The sequence below is a fragment of the Ranitomeya imitator genome, chromosome 4, assembly GCF_032444005.1.
Source record: "Ranitomeya imitator isolate aRanImi1 chromosome 4, aRanImi1.pri, whole genome shotgun sequence".
Classification (NCBI taxonomy): domain Eukaryota; kingdom Metazoa; phylum Chordata; class Amphibia; order Anura; family Dendrobatidae; genus Ranitomeya; species Ranitomeya imitator.
The window spans coordinates 56344531-56366886 of record NC_091285.1 but is presented as its reverse complement, the minus strand read 5'-3'; the positions used below and the strand labels follow the sequence as shown (position 1 = coordinate 56366886).

At 37.0% G+C, this 22356-nt stretch overlaps 2 protein-coding genes across 2 annotated transcripts in view; both read left to right on the top strand.

Moving 5' to 3' along the window:
* The first annotated feature begins 9873 nt into the window (after positions 1-9873).
* The window catches only part of LOC138675462 (protocadherin gamma-B1-like), a 77561-nt gene continuing 65078 nt past the window's right edge, over positions 9874-22356 (top strand). The window contains exon 1 of the mRNA XM_069763735.1: positions 9874-12450. Within this exon, the coding sequence (XP_069619836.1) occupies positions 10030-12450 (2421 nt within the window). The 5' untranslated portion in view covers positions 9874-10029. The remainder of the gene's footprint in view (positions 12451-22356) is intronic.
* Positions 15395-19578, top strand: LOC138673796 (protocadherin gamma-B2-like). The gene is made up of 2 exons (XM_069761840.1): positions 15395-17857; positions 19513-19578. The coding sequence occupies exons 1-2, from the start codon at positions 15395-15397 to the stop codon at positions 19576-19578; spliced, it is 2529 nt and encodes an 842-aa protein (XP_069617941.1).

Below are 22356 nucleotides of genomic sequence, written 5' to 3'. Positions count from 1 at the left end.
CATCACTTCATGCAAAACCTAAAAAAAATGGGCTGGACAAAATTATTGGCACCTCTCCAAAATTGTGTGTAAACAATTTTATTTCAAGCATGTGGTGCTCATTCAAACTTATCTGTGGCAAGTAACTGGTGTGGGCCATATGAAAATCACACCTGAAACCAGATAAATAGTGAAAAGTTGACTTAATCTTTGCATTGTGCGTCTGTGTGTGCTACAGTAAGCACTGAGAAGAGAAAGGGAAGAGAACTGTGTGAGGACTTGATAACTAAAATTGTTGAAGAATGTCATCAATCTCAAGGTTACAATTTCATCACCAGAGATCTTGATGAAAGTCAACAACACAGGATAGTCTGAATGGTTCATAAGCAGTCTCAATCAGGTTCTAAAGAAATTCAAGCTGTCCTGCACGCTCAGGGTGCATCAGTGTCAACGTGAACTATCCATTGACATTTGAATGAAATTAAACGCTATGACAAGATAGCCAAGAGGACCTTACTGCCGCCACAGAGACTTAGAAAAGCTAGATTAGTTTGCTAAAATGTATGTGAGTAAGCCAAAATCCTTCTATGAAGGCATTTTGTGGACCGATGAGACCAAGATTCAGCTTTTTAGTAAAGCACATCATTCTACTGTTTATGGAAAACAGAATGAGGCCTACAAAGAAAAGAACACAGTACCTACTGTACAGTGAAATATGGTGGTGGTTCAAAGATGTTTGGGGGTGATTTGAAGCCTCTGGCAGTGGTTGCCTTGAATGTGTGCTGGATCTAAATCCCAGTAATGAGTCTGTATCTACAGTAAATTCCATTGAATACTTGTGGGGGAGATCTTAAAATTGTTGCTGGGAGAAAGCACCCTTCAAATATGAGAGCCCTGGAGCAGTTTGCAAGACAAGAGTGGTCAAAAATTCCAGTTGAGAGTTGTTAAGAAGCTTGTTGATGGTTATAGGAAGCGATTTATTGCTGTTATTTATTCTAAAGGGTGAGCAAGCAAATATTAAGTTGAGGGTGCCAAGAATTTTGTCCGCCCTATTTTGGGGGTTTTGTGTGATATGATGTCAAATTTACATTTTTTCCATTGTCTTTATGTTGTTCCAATGCACACAAAGGGACTAAACACGGGTATACTTCATTTTCTGGAACAATTTCAAGGGTGCCAACACTTTCAGCCATGACTGCATAAATATGCTGCTAATAACGTTACATGCTACACAATGTAAAGGACAAGAGCAAAAGGAGTTTCAGAGCTGTGGGAAATAGGTTAATTATTCTTACAAACAGTTATAATTGTTTATAACTATAATTTACAATTTCTGACAAATAATTATTACAAAAAATATAAAACAATCAAACATTAAAAAAATATTATATTCACACAGTGGCTGGTAGAAATTCTCTTATATGAGATTATGATGAAAAATGGCATTTTCCATGAATTATCAAATAGAAATAAACATCTACTATATTATTAACTATTATATACTTAATAAAATATCAAAAACATAACATGACTAAACATTAGTAACTGCAGTTCCTTGCCTCTACCTTAGACCGACGCTGTTTAACCAGTGAGCAATTTAACACACTACTAAGGATCCATTCTTTTCTATTTTTTCCACACTGCACATTGCAGGAAGAAGCAGCCATTTTCTGGATTTTTTCTTCTTACATTTCAACAAATCTTTATGTTGTTATCCTATTTTTAACTACTAGATTCTAAGTATTTTTTTTCTAAGGAGATGAGATTGACTGCAATGGAGCCTCATAAACAGGAACACTAATAAATTAGATGGTAAGTAACTATTTCTTTATTGGTTTATTTTCTCTGCCATTCACTTATTGCTTAGATGCAGTACTCCATTGTAGAAGAAATTAGAAAACGATTTGAAAATGTTGCAGATGACCTTGGATTAGTTATTAAGCTGCTTTCACGAAGAACATTTATAAAGAGAGATTACAGAAATATTAGAGAAATATTTGTATGCCATTCTAGGAAATAGAAATCTTCATATTAAGCCTTATTATCATACTGTCAGGCCCGCGTCTTATTCAGCAATCACGTGCCTCTAACAGGAGGAGAGGGTGGCAGTTAACCAGTTAAATGCCGTTATCAATCTCTGACAATGGCATTTAATGCAAGCTGGCAAGGGGGAGCGTCATCCTATGCGGCCAATGGCATGCCCATGATGTGATGATGGGGAGAGCCAGTAGGTTGCCATTCCAGCTGAGGGTCTGCTGAAGACCTGTGTGCCTGTCATGACAGCATCCCTTTGAAAGCCAGACCGTGATTTCAGTGTCCCCCGCAGTACAATAGCACTGTTGTGTGTAGCATAAGTGTCACAGGGTGAAGGTAGAAAGAGAAAAAAAAAAAGATATTTTTTATTGCTAAGTTCAATGTATGAAACTATAAAATAAATAAATCTGATAGAAAATGGCATAGTGAGAAAAAGAAAAACTACAGAATTATTATTTTTTTTCCGAGACCACAACACTGCAATAAAATGTAAGAACGGGCGATCAAAACATCATTTCTACAAAAAAAAGGTAACATCAGCTCAGTGCGCTAAAAATAAGCCATCACATAGAAATCGTTATGGAAAATGGTGACACAAGGGAACATATTTTTTTTTTACAAATTTCCAAATTTTTTCAAACAATTTAAATTAACAAAAAAGTTAGGTATCTGTGTAAGGCTAGGTTCACATTGCGTTAGTGCAGTCCGTTTAGCGCATACGCTAACAGATTGCGCTAATGCAATGTACAAAAAGGGATTGCGTTTAGCGATCCCGCTAGCGCAGATGCCCGATCTGTGATAGCGAGAACGGACCCAAAAACGCTGCAAGCAGCGTTCGAGGTCCGTCAGAAATTAAGGGGACATCGCTAACGCATGCCAAAAATGTCATACGTTGTTACATTGCGGTCAATGGGTGCGCTAATGGACCCGTTACATTGCGTTAGTGGCGCTATGTAACGGACTGCCACTAACGCAATGTGAACCTAGCCTAATCGTACTGACCTGGGGAATCATTTTACTCTGTCAGAATTACAGTTTAGTAAACAAGGTATGAAAAAAATGTGTAATTGCTCTTTTTTGCAATTTTGAGGCATTTAAAACATTTTCCCACACTTTCCAGTGCATCAATTGATAAAATGAATGGTGTCTAACAAAAAAAAAAATTTGTACTGCAAAAAACAAGTCTACATATTGCTAAGGGAACCTTAAAATAAAAACGTTATGGCTTTTGGAAGAAGGGGAGGACAAAACTAAAGCAAAAAGAAAATTGGCTGCAGTGGCAAGGGGTAAAACGGAAATAGCCTGCAGTATCTACGCTATGTGGATGACATATCCAAAATCTCACCTATTTACCTTGTTGTATGCTCGGCTTCAACTTTTACCTGCGATAATTGCATAACAATTCTGCAGCAACTCAGTTTTATGTGATCATATCCTAAGCTCTGACTGTGCCCAATTATGCAATATGATTTTAAAGGGAACCTGACAGCTGATACATGCTGCTCTTACCACAGGCAGCATGCATTAGATGACAGCTGTATGATTTCAGCCTTGTAAGTTTGATTCTGAAAGTTGTTTGTGTGTGTAGGGAGAGACTTGTCACTCCAAGGGAGTGTGGAGTTAGAAGCCACGGCTTTTAAAGTGTGTTTTTTTCTGAAATGCCGCCTCATGCCAGAGTCAAACATACCTCACCGGTGGCCAAGACATGCTGCATGTGGTTCGGGTAGCATGTGTCAGCTGTCAGGTTCCTTTAATATATCAATCAAAAAAGCATTAAAAGTCAAATAAGAAGAATTTAGCAAGCAACTAATCCTGAAAAAGTTGGGCACACAATTCTGGAAAGAGGACTCTTTGTAAAACATTAGATTGACCCTTAGTTCTACAACTGCTGATGTTTTAAGAGTCTGTGATCTAGGATCCTGTCCTGTTCTTATCTCGTAATGTCCTGGTATGTGATCCATGCTCTTGAGATTGCGCTGGGAGACATAGCTAAAATTCCAACAATGGCCATCCTGGAGAAGTGTGGACCCTTCCTGAATGGGTTGCAGGTGCCGCCTCATGCTGCCAGTAATAATCTTAATAATAATCTTTATTTTTATATAGCGCTAACATATTCCGCAGTGCTTTACAGTTTGCACACATTATCATCACTGTCCCCGATGGGGCTCACAATCTAGAATCCCTATCAGTATGTCTTTGGAATGTGGGAGGAAACCGGAGCACCCGGAAGAAACCCACGCAAACACGGGGAGAACATATAAACTCTTTGCAGATGTTGTCCTTGGTGGGGTTTGAACCCAGGACTCCAGCGCTGCAAGGCTGCTGTGCTAACTACTGCCACCGTGCTGCCCTGGCAGTAGAGAAAAAGACACTTGAAAAATTGCAAAACACTAAGGAGACTAATTGTCTGTGGCCACCACCAGCAAATCATTTCTTGTCTTTTTGTTTGCTCACCAGTACTCCTTTTGTTTTAGTTTAATTTCCACCACAACAGGTGAAAATCATTTATACATGGACACATTGATGTCTTTGCAGATTATTTGGGTGGGGTTTACTGTGATTCTTCAACTGTTTTGAGCAGCGTATTTTGATAAGAGTTTCATTAATACGGTCCCGCCATGCAATCAGACAGGGGAAACAATTGCAAATTTTGTTTTATGGTGGTTGTCCCCTCTGCCAATAGGACCTCCATGGAGATGCATAGGTGTCACATAAGGTGTGTCGTTTAGGCTTTGTATGAGAGAAGAGATGGCCCAAAAACAGCAAACTAAACATGAGTTGTAATAACTAAGGGAAAGTTTAGATTTTTGCATCTAAATTAATAACTGATCATAAAGATGTAAAGAGTTTGGAAACCTTGAATAATCTTGCATTATAAAATGTGAATGGGAAGAATTGTCATACGGGACCATTTACAAAAATAATATAAAGTACAAGATGGTGCTGGACTAAATAACATTCTATGATTCTATTTCCATGGAAGTCTTCAAATGGTAATTTTCTTGGCCGAGAGTCCACTATCGATGAACTGGATGATGCTGTTTCTCTTTTCTTGGGAAATTGTCTTCATGGCTGCTCCTCGATTCCAGCAAGTGACCCTTCTCTTGGGAATCAACCTAATAACACACCGAGCTATTAGGGAATGTGGAACAGGTTGTATTTTGAAGTATTCAGGAAGAAAAAGATTTTTCCACCACAAGCAAAACAGTAACAATGCAGTGACATGACACGAATCTGCGTAACTAATCATATGCTAAATAGTTGCAAGTCAAATTTATGTATGAGAAAGCCAAGATGTTTGTCTGTAAAATGATGGTAGTCTCCAGATCAAAGAAGTAGTTGATGGAGAGATATGGAGCATGAAAATCAAAAGTTCAAAATATTGTTACCCTTTTGCTCTTCACTGTAAGTAAATGTAACTTGTTTCATCCAATGAAAGCTTAGATATATGGCAAAAAAACTCACAGATTATTGTCATGAGTAATATATGAAGTAGTAAATACCGAAAATAATACAACCAATCTGAATGGAGCATTAATTCTTTCAAAGAAATTTGAGAATTAAAAACTGAATTATTATGAGTCACAAGGCTTTTTTGATCATTTTATTAAATAAAAGATTTAAAATATTATCTCTCTGTTTTTTTTTCTGGGTTGAACCGTTGTCATCTGTACTTTTAATCTTATATTAAATTAAGTATAAAAATACAAGTTTAGCAATAACAAAAAACCATAACACAATTTAGAATTTGCTTACAGAAATTCATCATATAAAACCATCTATAAAATAATTTTAAGACATTGCAATTCTGTATTTTCACCTCTGGGCGCCGCTGTTTAACCAGAAAGGAGAAAAATGCAGAAAGGGAAATCCATTGGAGTGTTCCTTTGTCACATACATTGCTGATCTGCGGAAGGAAAAACAACCATTTTCTAGACTCTCCTGTGCCGAGAGCTAAGAAAAAAATACATATTATGAGTATTTTTCTGCTTATCACTTGCGCTGGATGAAAATGTTGGATGGAAAAGATGGAATCTCCTTCAAAGGATGGCACCGGAGTCAGATGGCAAGTAATATATGTCTTATTTTCTTATCTTTGTTACTCAATCTCTGGTCAGATTCATTATTCCATTGCAGAAGATATGAGGAAAGACTCTGTTATAGCAAATATTGCAGATGACCTTGGATTAGATATTAAGCAGCTCTCATCTAGAAAACTGAGGATTGTATCCAGAGATTCAGAGAGATTATTCAGTATCAATGGACAGGATAGACAAAGAGACAATTTGTGGAGCAGAAGCTAATTGTCTTCTAACCTTTGATGCTGTGGGTTAAAATTAATGTAATAATTTTACAATTAAAGTTGAATTTCAGGATATAAATGATAATTCTCCACAATTCTTTCATAAAAATACTATTTAACAAAACTTGCTTTACGAAGTGCAGGAGATCCAGATATTGTTAGTAATACAGTGCAGACATACAAGATCAGTGATAATCAGTGTTTTACACTCACTGAGAATATCAGAACAGATGAGAAGAATCCAGAGCTTGTCCTACAGAAACCATTAGACCGGAAAAAAAGACACTCATGGATACTGACAGCCTTGGATGGAGGAAATCCTATCAAATTTGGTACAATATTACTAAAATAATTGTTACAGATGTGAATGATAATGTTCCCATATTTAGTCAAGATATGTTTAAATTTGCTTTAAAGAAACAGTTCCCTACAATGATCATGGTGAAAGCGACAGACAGCGATGAAAGAGTCAATTTACATATTCCTTAAAGTATGGAAAATAATCATCACACGGGAAAATTCAACAATTAACCAAAACCAAAATTGGGGAAAATCAAAATCAAACTTGGATTTTTGAGCAACAAAACATTATGAATTGCCTCCTAGGAATGAGGAAGCCTGGAAGATGATTTTAAGGCACTTGTAGAAGTCAACGATATCCATCAGCTCCTTATCTTCTCCTAGAAGATTCCTGAAGATTCTGTACCTGAAGCAATGAAAAATCTGATAGAAGTTCAAGATCAAGATTCTGGAGATACTGCAGATACCGCCTGCTAAATTCTTGAAGATGTTATTTTTTAATTTACTATTATCTTAAAAAGTTTTAATGACAAAGAAAAAAATCTTTCGTCTTTCAACATAGTTACAGAAAGACGATCTCCTCCTCTTTCCAAACCACCAATATTTTCTTAATCAAAATATGTGGCTTATTTGTCGAAGAACAATGAGCTTCAATATTCAGTATAAAAGCCTCAGATCCTGACACTGGAGACAATGTTAGAATAATTGACTCAAATTTAAGCAAAGGATGCAGAAGGCCTTGTTGCACACTGGACTGGTGGATGTCAAAAATGCGAATAACAGTGCTCCTGAGATATCAGTCACCTCATTACCTAATCTTATTCCTGATTGAAATTTTTGACTAAGATTCTGGAGAACCTTAAAAATAATGTGCACTAGCACTCTCCTGCATACTGTTATTTAGAGCTGCATATAGGCGCACCTTATGCCCAAGTGTGTTATAGGCTTATGTTAGTTATATGAAAAAACACATTGTGCACTAAAAATGTCTGATAATCACTAGAAGCCCACCTGTGGTTCTGTGCAAATGTAGTTCGAATGTGCTGTTCTGTCCTGGATAAGGATTCTTTGTCAGGAAGTCTGAAGATGTGGTAGGTCAACTGTCTTGAATCCGTGCTTGATATTCGACAAACAGTGTAGACAGAGTACCAGCTGGTCGCGTCTGTTCTAACACTAGTTTTGATAAAATCTGCTGCCCTGAGTTTGTATGATGTCACCAATCTACTGGCTCTCTTTCGAAAAAAAAAGAATACTGGCTATACATCCAACATATTTCTGAAGCTCCGACCTCCTTCATCAGGGATAATTTTCCCACACGAGAGCCCGTAGTTTGGTGACTACTATTTACTATAAAATATTACTGACTTAAGTATTAATCTATTTTTTTTTTTACTTTCTGTTCCTATCCCTTTTACTGTATCACCCTATAATGCCTGCTATACTACCTGAATTGCCTCACTATACTGTGTGATTTGACGCCTGCAAGTCATTATGATGAAGCTTGCATGACTGTTCTTAAGGTCAAGTGATTCTTCAGTAGCTCATGCAATGTGTAAGACATAAGTGCATTTTTTTGCTGATTTGCAAACTGCAAATTTGTTGGGACATCAATATAGAGATTGGAGTGCTCTACGCTCAAAGATCACTTGATCAAGAGTAAAACAAAGAGTTTATAATAGAAGTCACAGCCTCAGACACTCTATCTGAGCAACAATGTGACATTATTAATCCACATCATGGACTAGAATTATAATGCACAAAAATCTTATATCCATCCCAGATACTGATGGCACAGTTGAATTTGAGATGGTGTCATTTGTTTTTGTGCATAGCTCTTTAATAACAAAAGTAGAGTCAGTGAATTCAGATCTGGTCATACATCATGGCTCTCTTATCACTGTATACAATTGTTAGACCAAACTAGATATATTCTAAGTGAGCACATCACGCAGCTTTCAAGAAAAAGAACAGGTTAAATTTTAAGCTTGAAGTGATGATGGAGGACAATGGACAATCTGATCTCACTGCTACAACCACCTTAAAGGGGTTTTCCTGATTTGAAAACCCATCTCCTCTGGTTGCAATTTACTTTAAAAGAAAAACAAACTATGCTTTACTTATTATCCCAAGGTCCAGATCAGCATTCCCACTGACATTCTCGTGATCTGTTATTGTCTGCAGTGCCGATATAACTTTGAAAGCACTATAGCCAATAACTGAGATCAGCTCTACCCAAGATAACAGCATGGGCCCTTCAGAGCCGTGAGCTCAGTTATTGGCTGCAGTGCTATCAACATGAACTTAGCGCTGCAGTCAATAACAAACATCGGGAGCAGCAGCAGAAACTGGGCACTTGACCTGGGTGGAGTAAGCAAAAAACGGTTTGTTTTTCTAGAACAAATTTAGGCCGAGAAGCAGGGGGGGAAGTTCCAAAACCCCAAAAAAGATATGCCTTTTCATTGCAGATAACTTTAACCAAGTTGATTTTAACTGTCATCAAAATAACTTGTCAAGTTGATTTTTAACTTAGCAAGCAAGTGAATTATAAGGAAACTCAAAGCAAGTTACCATTAAACTTAATTGTTGAAATTTTACTTATTTCCTTAAAAAAACAATTGGAAAGAAAAGTTTAATATACAGTGACAAGCTTCCTTTATAAATATTGTTGTGAATCTGTAGAGTAGGCTGAGGTAACTCCGGTTTGAGTCAAAAAGGGAAAACATAATTGCTTAAAAATATGTTGTAGTATTCCTTATTAACTTATTTGTAAGGCTGATATATCTTTAGATATATTTAACGGATGTCTTAACTGATGCCATTCCTTAACTCTCCTTCACCTATATCTTTCTTTCAAAAAAATGCTGCGATGAATGTCTAGGCAACCTTTCCTATTCCTTGGTTGAATTTATTGGACATACTGCATGTTCTCCTTCAGTTGTACTATATGAAATTGTAATTATAATATGCCTATTTGGTTCCGAATGTTTTATGAAAACTGTTTCATGAAAGCTAACGCAACAGCAATAAGGTGTTAAAATAGAGAAAACTCTAAAAGGGATAACTAAGCTTTTCAAATAAAAATACGTGGTGCAAAAAATAAAATATTCAGATAATTTCAAGCTTTAAAACATAATCTTAGTGTCTTGCAATTCCATATTTTCACCTCTGAGCGCCGCTGTTTAACCATTAAGGAGAAAAATTCAGAACCAGAAATCCACTAGTATTTTCCTTTGTCACACACATTGCTGATCTGCAGAAAGAACCACGGACATTTTCTGGATTCTCCTGGACACAGAGCTAAGGATGCATATATATTAAAAAGACAATTACAGAAATCTTAACATTTTACTAATTAACATTTGCATTGGGTGATAAAGTCTTACTGGATATTCTATGGAACATTGTTTTTGAAGATGGACACGATGGAACCTTCTATACAGGTCGGCACAGGAATCAGATGGCAAGTAATATATGTCTTATTCTCTTATCTTCATTATTCAGTCTCCGGTCAGATTCACTATTCCATTGTAGAAGAAATGAGGAAAGACTCTGTTATAGCAAATATTGCAGATGACCTTGGATTAGATATTAATCAGCTCTCATCTAGAAAACTGAGGATTGTATCCAAAGCTGCAGAGAAATATTTTTATGTCAAGCTAGAAAATGGAAATCTGCATACAAGAGACAGAATAGACAGAGAGACATTGTGTGGGAGAGCAGCTTCTTGCTCCATAACCTTTGATGCTGTTGTTGAAAACCCATTAAATATTTTTAAGATTAAAGTTAACCTTCAGGATATTAATGATAATGCCCCACATTTTTTTCATGATAAAATTACTTTGGAAATTGTCGAATTTGCGTCTCCAGGAGCAAAATTTGCTTTACAAAGTGCAGAAGATCCAGATATTGGTAGTAATTCAGTGCAGACATATAAGCTCAGTGATAATCAGTATTTTACACTTACTGAGAATATCAGAACAGATGGGAGTAAATATCCAGAGCTTGTCCTACAGAAACCATTGGATCGAGAAACACAAGATATTCATGAATTATTGCTAACAGCCTTAGATGGAGGAAATCCTATCAGATCTGGCACAGCATCACTAAAGATCATTGTTATAGACGCTAATGACAATGCCCCTATATTTAGTCAGGATATGTATAAAGTAAACTTAAAGGAAAACATCCCAGTTAATTCTACAGTGATCATATTAAATGCTACAGACAACGATGAAGGGATAAATGCTCAGATCATATATTCTTTTATGAAAACATCTGGAAACATCCATCATACAGGAATATTTAACATTAATAAAGCAACTGGTGAAATTAAGATAAATGGGTCCTTGGATTTTGAGGAAACAAAGGATTATGAATTGTCTGTACAGGCCAAGGATGGAGGAGGCCTTGTAGCTCATTGTAAGGTTCTGGTGGAAGTCATAGATGTAAATGACAATGTTCCTGAGATAACCATCACTTCATTGTCTTCTCCTATTCCTGAGGATTCTCCACCTGGAACAATGATCGCTTTGATCGAAGTTCATGATCAAGATTCTGGAGATAATGCAGATGTTGACTGTCAAATTCTTGAAGATGTTCCTTTTAATTTATTATCGTTGGAAAATTACTATAAAATTGTTTTAAAAATTGCCGTTGACAGAGAAAAAAATTATTTTTTTAACATTACTATTATAGCCACAGATAGAGGATCTCCACCTCTTTCCAGTACAAGAGTTCTTACATTGGATATATCAGATGTCAATGACAACCCACCAATATTTTCTAAATCTACTTATGTGGCTTATGTGCCAGAGAACAATTTACCAGGAGCTTCAATATTCAGTATACAAGCCTCAGATCCTGACACTGGAGACAATGCTAGAATTATTTACACAATTTCCAGCGCCATTACAGAAACTCCATCAATGACATCTTATCTCTCCATCAATATAGAGACCGGAGTTCTTTATGCTCAAAGATCATTTGATTATGAGCAGAACAAGGAGTTTATAATAGAAGTCACAGCTTCAGACAATGGATCCCCCTCTCTGAGCAGCAATGTTACATTATTTATCCATATAGTGGACCAGAATGATAATGCCCCAAAGATCTTATACCCATCACCAGAAACAGGTGGGTCAGTTGCATTTGAGTTGGTGCCTTTTATTTCTGAGCCTGGCTCTTTAATAACTAAAGTGGTGGCAGTGGATGCTGACTCTGGACACAATTCCTGGCTCTCTTATCATTTTATAGAAGTGTCAGACCGACATAATTTTGCAATAAATGAGTACACAGGAGAGATCAGAACATCACGCTTATTTCAGGAGAAGGACACATTGAATTACAAAGTTGTAGTGATGGTGAAGGACAATGGACATCCCACGCTCTCTGCTACAACCACCTTAAGTCTTATTATTGCAGATGACTTTCAGCAGATTGTTCCTAAGCTCAGCAATAAACTGAAAGATGAGGAAACTCAAAGCAACTTACAATTCTACTTAGTGGTTGGACTTGCACTTATTTCTTTGCTCTTTATAATAACTGTGATGACGGTGATTATATCCAAATGTAAGCAGCCAAAACCATTACCGGCCTTCTCTTCTCTCACTACAAATCTGTATCCTCCAATTGATCCCAGGACCTTCTCCATGTATAGTGATGGATCGTTACCTTTACCATACTCATATAATATGTGTGTGGCAATAGACCCTGCTGAGGGGGACTTTACTTACATGAATCCTAGTGGAAATGTTCCTGTGGAAAACCTGATTGATGCTGAAAATACAGAACAAGCAACTGAAAGTTTCCCAGAGACATCACCAAGTTCTGAAAAGGTAAGATGTAACTTTCTGCCTTTTTTTGTGAAGTTGACTAACTCATACATTATAATATCTAGAATCATTTGTTTATCAAAAGCAACTCTATTTGGAGCTGCATTTTGGAGACAGTCATCTAAATTTATAGATGATGTACAGTATGTCCCAAATGTGCAGTTTTTTTAATTATTCGGGTCTGATAACAGAGGTTCCTTAATTAGTATTCTCATCTCTAATATTGACCACTCTGTAGGACCTGTGTCCTGCTTTACTCAATAAACATATTGATTTGTTTGGACATTGCATAGTGCTTCACTTCCTATGTGTCGACACTGCAGGAAAACTGAACATTCACTTCCAGGTTTAGACAATAGCTTACAGAAGATTGCTTGGTGTTCTGGAAGAGGACACATTTTCAACTGATTTATTGTAATGGGAATCATTTTAATAAGTAGGAGTCATGAAACATTGACCAACTATTTAAACTAGATATATACAAAGATTTGCAGTTCAATAGTAGAACTTAGTAAAAAAAATGTTTTACCAAAATTCATACCACTACTACAACTTCACGATCTTCTCTTAATGAAAAATGGAAAAATCCAAACCAGTTAGTGATTTTGTTGTCATAAACAATTATAACAGTGAATAATATTAATTTTTAACTGTCCATAATTTTCAACTTTTTCTTCTTGGGCTTGATATGTCCCCATAAACCAAAATTACATGCTGACCTATAAATTTATAGAGAGTCTAAAATACAGGAGAGCAAAATTTTTCTTCTATACTTTTTCTTTATACGTTCCATTCTATACTGAATGAAAAAATGATTATACGTTTTCTATATCTACAAATTATTTGATTGTATTAATTGTAATGTGTCATATATAGAAAAATTGATATTTGCAAAGAGTTGCAAATCAGCAACTTAAAACGCAAAATATTTGGAAATTTAAGGATATTCAGCTTTCATACATACCTTGTAACGCTACAACATTTAATAAATCATTCATACTGTTCCGTATATCTCATTTAATAAAAATAGCAAATAGAACAACTGGCCTTGTTGCCTATTGTTAGGACTGGCGGAACACACCAAATAGTGATAACAGAGAATATGAAGTGCGTTTGCAGTCCGGGGTCCACCGTGCAGGGATGACACCTGCTGCTGAGTAATGGCGGATGGACACTTGCTCACACGTGGGTTAGACCTTACCCAGTGTGAATGGAAGCGAACTCTGTTGCTTCACAGAGTTGCCAATATACGCTGTGCCCTGTTAGCAGTCACAGGCTGCAGCTGATAGACACTAGTGGGATCCCTATAAATCATCCCCACTAAACTGGTGATTGGACTCGCTCTTACCCTCGATGGCTTTTGAGCCCACGCCTGAGGATGCCCTGAGTCAGATGCTGAGTCCAAGCGGGAATTCCCACCCTAGACTGACCAGTTGTCAGGAAAGCACACTCATAGCGCATGGTGCCGCACTGGCGGGCACGGCGAAGAGATGCTGTAACATGTGCTGAGTGTGCAGATTAGCACTGTTGGGCGTTAGGTAGCTTCCACCATTCACGAGCAGTCATCACCACAAGGAATGGGAATGATTAAGGAGCTTTCATCCATCGACAGACATTCATCTACACACACACGTTAGTTAGTATACACTAGCGCATGGCCGAGCGGCCATGCAAAGCTTTTACAGCAGTAGGACACCAGGACCTTCCAGATGATCCAATAGGAGCCACAACAGGACCTCTACATGTGACCCCCGACCTCCAATGGGCATGCTCAGTATGAGAAAAGCGGCACTTTGTCCCAGAAAGGCCTGCTCACTGCTGATCAGTACTGGCTACAAAGTTAGAATCTGGAAAGACAGCAGTAACCAGTCGCACAGTATCAGCTTGAGCCAGACGCTGGGACCGATGTCTCTGCTGAGCAGGTTCTACTGCGGCTGGAGAAAAATGGGAGACCGCAGTGGACATGGTTCGAGATTCCCTCTGTGCAGCGGTGAGAACTTGACACCTATTGCAAAAAAAATTTGCAGCATAGGTTTTAAAAATATTAGAGATGAAATTTTCTTAGAAATGAAAATTGCTTTGAATATAAGCTTTACATTTTTCAGTTGTATAATTTTGGTAAAGACCTATGTGTGCACAGTTTATGATGCTCTGTATTCTGAGTGTTCTGTACTATCCTAAACTAGAGGCCAAAGGATGTTCTGGTTCTGAAGATGGTGTAAGGAAAAAGCAGCTACTCTAACAGGAGTCATAAAGAATTTAAATTATGAGCAAAAATAAATAAGTTATTACATTTATTTAGTTATGGAGACAGTGAGACAATAAGCTTATAAATTGATCCTTCAAAAATTTTAAGAAAACTTGTTCCTTGTAAAATCTTCTTAAAGAAAAGTTTGTCTCCGTGGGCAACTTGCCTTCTTAGCCAATGGTGCTATGAATCTGCAGAAAAAGCTATTGTACTTTAGTAGTGGGTCATAACTGGAACAGTTCATTGCTTGAAAATATGTCTCAGTTTTATAATACATTTGATTACATACGTATGTCGAAATAAATTTTATTGATGGTTTTTTTCAAGGACTTTGCTTACTGTTTTGTAAAAATGAAATATAATGGCTGTTTACAAAACCAAACACTAAATAAAGGGTTGAATGTAAGTTATTGAAATGTAAATGGCAATAAAATATTTTGAAAATTCAAAATTCTACTATATAAGATTTTTACGAATATTGCAATACTTTATTTTCACCTCTGAGCGTCGCTGTTTAATCAGAAAGAAGAAAAATGCAGAAAAAGAAATTCAGTGATATTTTCCTCTGCCACATACATTGCTGATTCACAGAAAGAACCACACACATCTTCTAGATTCTCCTGGTTATAGAGCTAAGAAAATAATTTGGAAAGACATTACAGATTTGAACTATTTTCTGCTCAGCAACTGCATTGGATGATGAAGCCTCATGAGATAATATATGGGAAAAATTCAATGAGGATGGACAAAATGAAATCTTCTACAAGGAGCTGCAACAGAATCAGATGGCAAGTAGCAATTTCTATATTCATTGTTTGGCTGTGTCATTCAGTCTCCGGTCAGATTCATTATTCCATTGTAGAAGAGATGAGGAAAGACTCTGTTATAACAAATATTGCAGATGACCTTGGATTAGATAATCAGCTCTCATCTAGAAAACTGAGGATTGTATCCAGATCAGCAGATAGATACTTCTATATAAATAAAAACAATGGAAATCTACATGTAAAAGACAGGATAGACAGAGAGACATTGTGTGGAGCAGAAGCTACTTGTCTTCTAACCTTTGATGCTGTGATTGAAAATCCTTTTAATAATTTTAAAATTAAAATTGAAATTCAGGATGTTAATGATAATGCGCCACAGTTTTTTAGTGTTAAATCTGTTTTCAAAATAATTGAATTTACAGAGATAGGAACAAAATTTGTCTTGCGAAGTGCAGAAGATCCAGATATTGGTAGTAATTCAGTGCAGACATACAAGCTCAGTGATAATCAGTATTTTACAATAACTGAGAATATCAGAACAGATGGGAGTAAATATCCAGAGCTTGTCCTACAGAAACCATTAGACAGAGAGACACAGGTCATTCATGAATTAACACTAACTGCCTTGGATGGAGGAAATCCTATCAGGTCTGGTACAACATTACTAAAGATCATTGTTACAGATGCCAATGACAATGCCCCTATATTTACTCAAGATATGTATAAAGTCAATTTAAAGGAAAACATCCCAGTTAATTCTACAGTGATCATGATAAATGCCACAGACAATGATGAAGGCATCAATGCTCAGATTACATACTCTTTATTGAAAATATCTGAACACAACCATCATACAGGAATATTCAGAATTAATCCAAACACTGGTGACATCAAGACCAATGGAATCTTGGATTATGAAATAAGAAAGAATTATGAATTATCTGTAGAAGCCAAGGATGGAGGAGGCCTTGTAGCTCATTGTAAGGTTCTGGTGGAAGTCATAGATATAAATGACAATGCTCCTGAGATATCCATCAGCTCATTATCTTCTCCTATTCCTGAGGATTCTGCACCTGGAACAATGGTCGCACTGATCGAAGTTCATGACCAAGATTCTGGAGATAATGCAGATGTTGACTGCATTATTCTTCAGGATGTTGGCTTTACTTTACTATCTTTAGACACTTACTATAGACTTGTATTAAAAAATGCTATAGACAGAGAAAAAGTATCCTCTTACAATATCACAATTATAGCCAAAGATAGAGGATCTCCACCTCTTTCCAGTAGAAAAGTTCTCACATTGGATGTATCAGATGTTAACGACAATCCACCAATATTTTCTAAATCTACTTATGTGGCTTATGTGCCAGAGAACAATTTACCAGGAGCTCCAATATTCAGTATACAAGCCTCAGATCCTGACACTGGAGACAATGCTAAAATAAAGTACTCAATTTCTAGCACCATTACAGAAACACCATCAATGACATCTTATCTCTCCATCAATATAGAGACCGGCGTTCTCTATGCTCAAAGATCATTTGATTATGAGCAGAACAAGGAGTTTATAATAGAAGTCACAGCCTCAGACAATGGATCCCCCTCTCTGAGCAGCAATGTTACATTATTTATCCATATAGTGGACCAGAATGATAATGCACCAAAGATCTTATACCCATCGCCAGATACTGGTGGGTCAGCTGTGTTTGAGATGGTGCCTTTTGTTTCTGAGCCTGGTTCTTTAATAACTAAAGTGGTGGCAGTGGATGCAGACTCTGGACATAATTCCTGGCTCTCTTATCATTTTATACCAATGTCAGACCAAAATCATTTTGTCATAAGTGAGTACACAGGAGAGATCAGAACATCACGAATCTTTCAAGAAAAGGACATGTTGAATTACAAGCTTGTAGTGATGGTGAAGGACAATGGACATCCCACTCTCTCTACTACAACCACCTTAACTCTTATTATTGCAGAGGACTTTCAGCAGGTTGTTCCTAAGCTCAGCAACAATGAGAAAGATGAAGAAACTCAAAGCTACTTACAATTCTACTTAGTGGTTGGACTTGCACTTATTTCTTTGCTCTTTATAATAACTGTGATGGTGGCGATTATATCCAAATGTAAGCAGCCAAAACCATTACCGGCCTTCTCTTCTCTCACTACAAATCTGTATCCTCCAATTGATCCCAGGACTTTCTCCATGTATAGTGATGGATCGTTACCTTTACCATACTCATATAATATGTGTGTGGCACTTGATCCTGCTGAGGGTGATTTTACTTACATGAATCCAAGTCGAAATGTCCCTGTGGAAAACCTGATTGATGCCAACAATACTGAGCAAGGAACTGAAACTCTCAAAGAAAGTTCTCTAAGCGCAGAACAGGTAAGATGTTGTAATCTCCTGGCAGTTTTTGAATTTCTATAATAATTACAACTTCACTTATGAAGTCAGTAACCTAATACAAGCAATTCTACTTGGGTTAGAGCCAGTCACTCGCTTCCATGGTCTGTTTCTCCTTGGTATAGTTTTAAATAGCAATGGAAATGAATGAATTTTAATTGTGATAAAAATATTTAATTATAATAATAAGATAATAATTTTAATAGAAGTTTCATTATGTAATAAGAGCTATTGTTCAGTTTAGAATGTCAATTATCTTATAATCTTGAGAAATAGAAAGAGTTTAAGTTTCAGGCTCTTCATCTCCTGGCCAAAATGGAAAACTGATACAAAGTACTCCTCCTTTTTTAACTTGTTTATCTACTGTACATTAATTGATCTATTAAATGAAATCAACAATGTACAATGTTTAATTTTACCTATCGCCTGCAGGAAATTTGAATACTTAGTTCCAGGTAAGTTGCAGGCAAAGCTTTGAGTCACCTTGAAGCATCTGTTTGGGTTGTCTATGTGCAAGAACATGAAATCTATAACGCTTCCTACATTGTATGAAAATGTTGCACACTGATTAATTGCTCCCCACGTTTGCTCATTTCTACCAACCAACTTAGAAAAAAGAGAATTTGTACAACCTACAAAATATACAACCAATGTTGTGATGTCTTTTGGTACCAAAAATTGTTGAAGTTAAGATGATAAATACCCCCTTGTTTCATGTACAGAGACGTCAATTTTTATTTTGTAAAATGATGAAATGTACATTTGTATTCATTATGCCGTTTGTTAAAAATTTTCTGTTTAAAAATCATGTATTTTGGATTCATCAGCATTTTTGTTTGAACACAAGACCCTCAGAGGTGGCTGTGAAGCAGATATATGTTTGGTTTTGATTAAAAACTTTATTTTGTCTAATATTCGTGAATTTCAGAGATCATAAATAGAACCATTTGTTATTCACATTTGTTTCTAACTATAAGCGTCATTGTACATACCAGTAGGAAAGCTGTATTTGCTACTCAATGCAAAGAAAAAAAATCACAGCTCAGCTTTTATATTTGTAGAGAAGTTTTAGATTTTGATTATGAGATTTTATTGATTTCCATCTGCAATAAGACCACATTTCATTTTATAAATCAAACCCTAAGTGTCTGCTGTTTAATCGTGCTTTGCATTCAAAGTGCATAAGGGCATTTTTTGAGCCCATTCTTTCCTGGTTGTCCTTTTTGTAAAAAAGGTGCAAAAACAGCATTACTTATAGGTAATAATAAATAACATATTTAAGTTGTTGAAAACTTGAGAAAAAAAATGTCCAAGGTAAAGGCACAAACAAGTTTAATGCACATGGGTATATAAATGGCTCCTGCTAAGAAAAATGATTTATCAAATTGTTCTTTAGAAGACATTTAGTCACTAGAGAAAAAATCAAATTCTAGAGTTCTTTCTTATTACAGCAGTAAATCTGCGGCAAAGCATGCAGTACCTTAGTAGTTGGTCACAATTGAAATAGTTGATTTCTTAAAAAAGACTTAGATTTCTTAAATGCATGCTTATATAAATGTTGAATGAATATATCTCAAGGAGTGCATGACTACATCAAGAGCTTGGCAAACACTATCATTTGTATGTTCTTCAAACAGCACAGAGCAAAGTATAAAACATTGAGCAATGTCAATAAACCAATTGCTCAAAAACAGAAGAATTAGTAGTCATCAGAGACTGGCTGAGTGTGTGCACTAGCTACATTGCAGGAAATGAGTTAACTCCTAGCATTATAGCCACTTTTCTCCTGTCCATTGATTTTTATACAAAAGTTAGCAGTTCATCTCCTTCTTCCTCCCTCTCAGCTCCTGACAATTTACTGTTCCAAAACTTGCTAAATCACAATACCCCACCATCAACATTTTCCATAAAGTTCTCCTAAGTTCTCCTAATCAGGGATCTCACTTTCCTGTGTGCTGTTCAAATGCTTTGTTATCTTTATATGTAAGTACTTTTATAGCATTGTACACTCCAGAATAAACCAATGATAGCTGAATGTGTTGCAGAAGAACAATAAAGCTCAACATAAGTTCTGATAATGCTACAGCTCGGCTGCTGATGACAACTTTCAGTCAAGGATAAGCGCCCAACCTTGCAATAAAATAAAAACAAGAGATAAGCACATTTCATATATATGATCTTTTCAAGAGACTTATTGAGAATAGCTCTTTAAGACAAAGGAAAGTAGTCAAGAAGAATAGAGGCATTCACAAATGTGCTTATAGTAAAGTGCATAAAAATTGTAGCATAAAATATGCAAGATACAGATGCGGTGAGCTATGTGGGAAGCACCAGATATTGCATAGGGGCCAACTGGGACATGTAGCCTCACTGGTGGCAGATTTTAATGTCACGGTAGCGGAAGTGGGTTGCTGGACCCAAAAACATTTCCCTCCTGTCCACAACTATTGTCACGGACTGCCCCTGGCACATTAACCCCCGGCACACTGTGATCAAACATGATCGTAGTGTTCCAGCGGCATAGGAAAGCATCACGCAGGGAGGGGGTTCCCTGCATGCTTCCCTGAAACCCTCAGAGCAACGCGATGTGATCGCGATGTGATCGCGTTGCTCTGAGGGTCTCCTACCTTCCTCTCCCTGTAGGCCCCGGATCCAAAATGGCCGCGGGGCTGCATCCGGGTCCTGCAGGGAGGTGGCTTACCAGCGCCTGCTCAGAGCAAGCACTGGTATGCCTGCAGCCCTGCATGTCAGATCGCTGATCTGACACAGTGTTGTGCAAAGTGTCAGATCAGCGATCTAACCCTATAACATGATGCCCCCCCCCCCTGGGGCAATGTTGTAAAGAAAGAAAGATATTCACATGTGTAAAAAATTAAATACATTTCTTTATCTAAATAATAAAAAAACAATAAAAATACACATATTTTGTATCGCCGCGTCCGTAACGACCCCACCTATAAAACTGTCTCGCTAGTTAACCCCTTCAGTGAACGCGGTAAAAAAAAAAACAGGCAAAAAACAACGCTTTATTATCATATCGCAGAACAAAAAGTGAAATAGCACGTGATGCAATCAAAAAGATGGATATAAATAACCATGGTACTGCTGAAAACGTCATCTTCTCCCGCAAAAAACGAGCCGCCATACAGCATAATCAGTGAAAAAATAAAAAAGTTATAGTCCTCAGAATAAAGCGATGCAAAAATAATTATTTTTTCTATAAAATAGTTTTTATTGTATAAAAGCGCCAAAACATAAAAAAAATATAAATGAGGTATCGCTGTAATCGTACTCACCTGAACAATAAAACTGTTTTATCAATTTTACCAAACGTGGAATGGTATAAGCGCACCCCCAGAAAGAAATTCATGAATAGCTGGTTTTTGGTCATTCTGCCTCACAAAAATCAGAATAAAAAGCAATCAAAAAATGTCACATGCCCAAAAGTGTTACCAATAAAAACAATAACTCGTCTTGCAAAAAACAAGACGTCACATGACTCTGTGGACCAAAATATGGAAAAATTATAGCTCTCAAAATGTGGAGATGCAAAACCTTTTTTTTGCAATAAAAAGCATCTTTTAGTCTGTGACGGCTGCCAATCATAAAAATTTGCTAAAAAAACGCTATAAAAGTAAATCAAACCCCCCTTCATCACCCCCTTAGTTAGGGAAAAATAATAAAATTCAAAAAATGTATTTATTCCCATTTTCCCATTATGGTTAGGGCTAGGGCTGGGGTTAGGGCTAGGGTTAGGGCTAGGGTTGAGGCTAGGGTTGGGCAAGGGTTAGTGCTAGTCTTAGAATTAGGGCTAGGGTTAGGATTAGAGCTAGGCTTAGGGCTAGGGTTAGGGTTAAAGCTAGGGCTAGAGTTAGGGGTAGGGTTAAGGCTAGTGTTAGGGCAAGGGTTAGGGTTAGGGCTAGTCTTAGGGTTAGGGCTAGGGTTAGGGTTAGGGCTAGGGTTAGGATTGGGGTTAGGGTTGGGGCTAGGGTTACGGTTTCTGTTAGAATTGGGGGTTTCAACTATTTAGGCACATCAAGGGCTCTCCAAACGCGACATGGCATCTAATCTCAATTCCAGCCAATTCTGCATTGAAAAAGTAAAACAGTGCTTTTTCCCTTCCGAGCTCTGCCGTGCGCCCCAACATATAGGGTATCAGCGTACTCAGAACAAATTGGACAACTACTTTTGGGGTCCAATTTCTCTTGTTACCCTTGGGAAAATACAAATTTAGGGGGCTAAAAACCATTTTTGTGGGAAAAAATGATTTTTTATTTTGACGGCTCTGCGTTATAAACTGTAGTGAAACACTTGGGGGTTCAAAGTTCTCACAACATACCTAGATAAGTTCCTTGGGGGGTCTAGTTTCCAATATGGGGTTACTTGGGGGGGTTTCTACTGTTTAGGTACATTAGGGGCTCTGCAAGCGCAATGTGACACCTACAGACCATTCCATCTAAGTCTGCATTGGAAACGGCGCT

Excerpts from the sequence above, each read along its gene's own strand:
- LOC138673796 (XM_069761840.1), top strand. The coding sequence starts at position 15,395 with ATGAAGCCTCATGAGATAATATATGGGAAAAATTCAATGAGGATGGAC. Across the intron at positions 17,858-19,512 it reads GTTCTCTAAGCGCAGAACAG|CACAGAGCAAAGTATAAAAC; the intron begins GTAAGATGTTGT and ends TTCTTCAAACAG.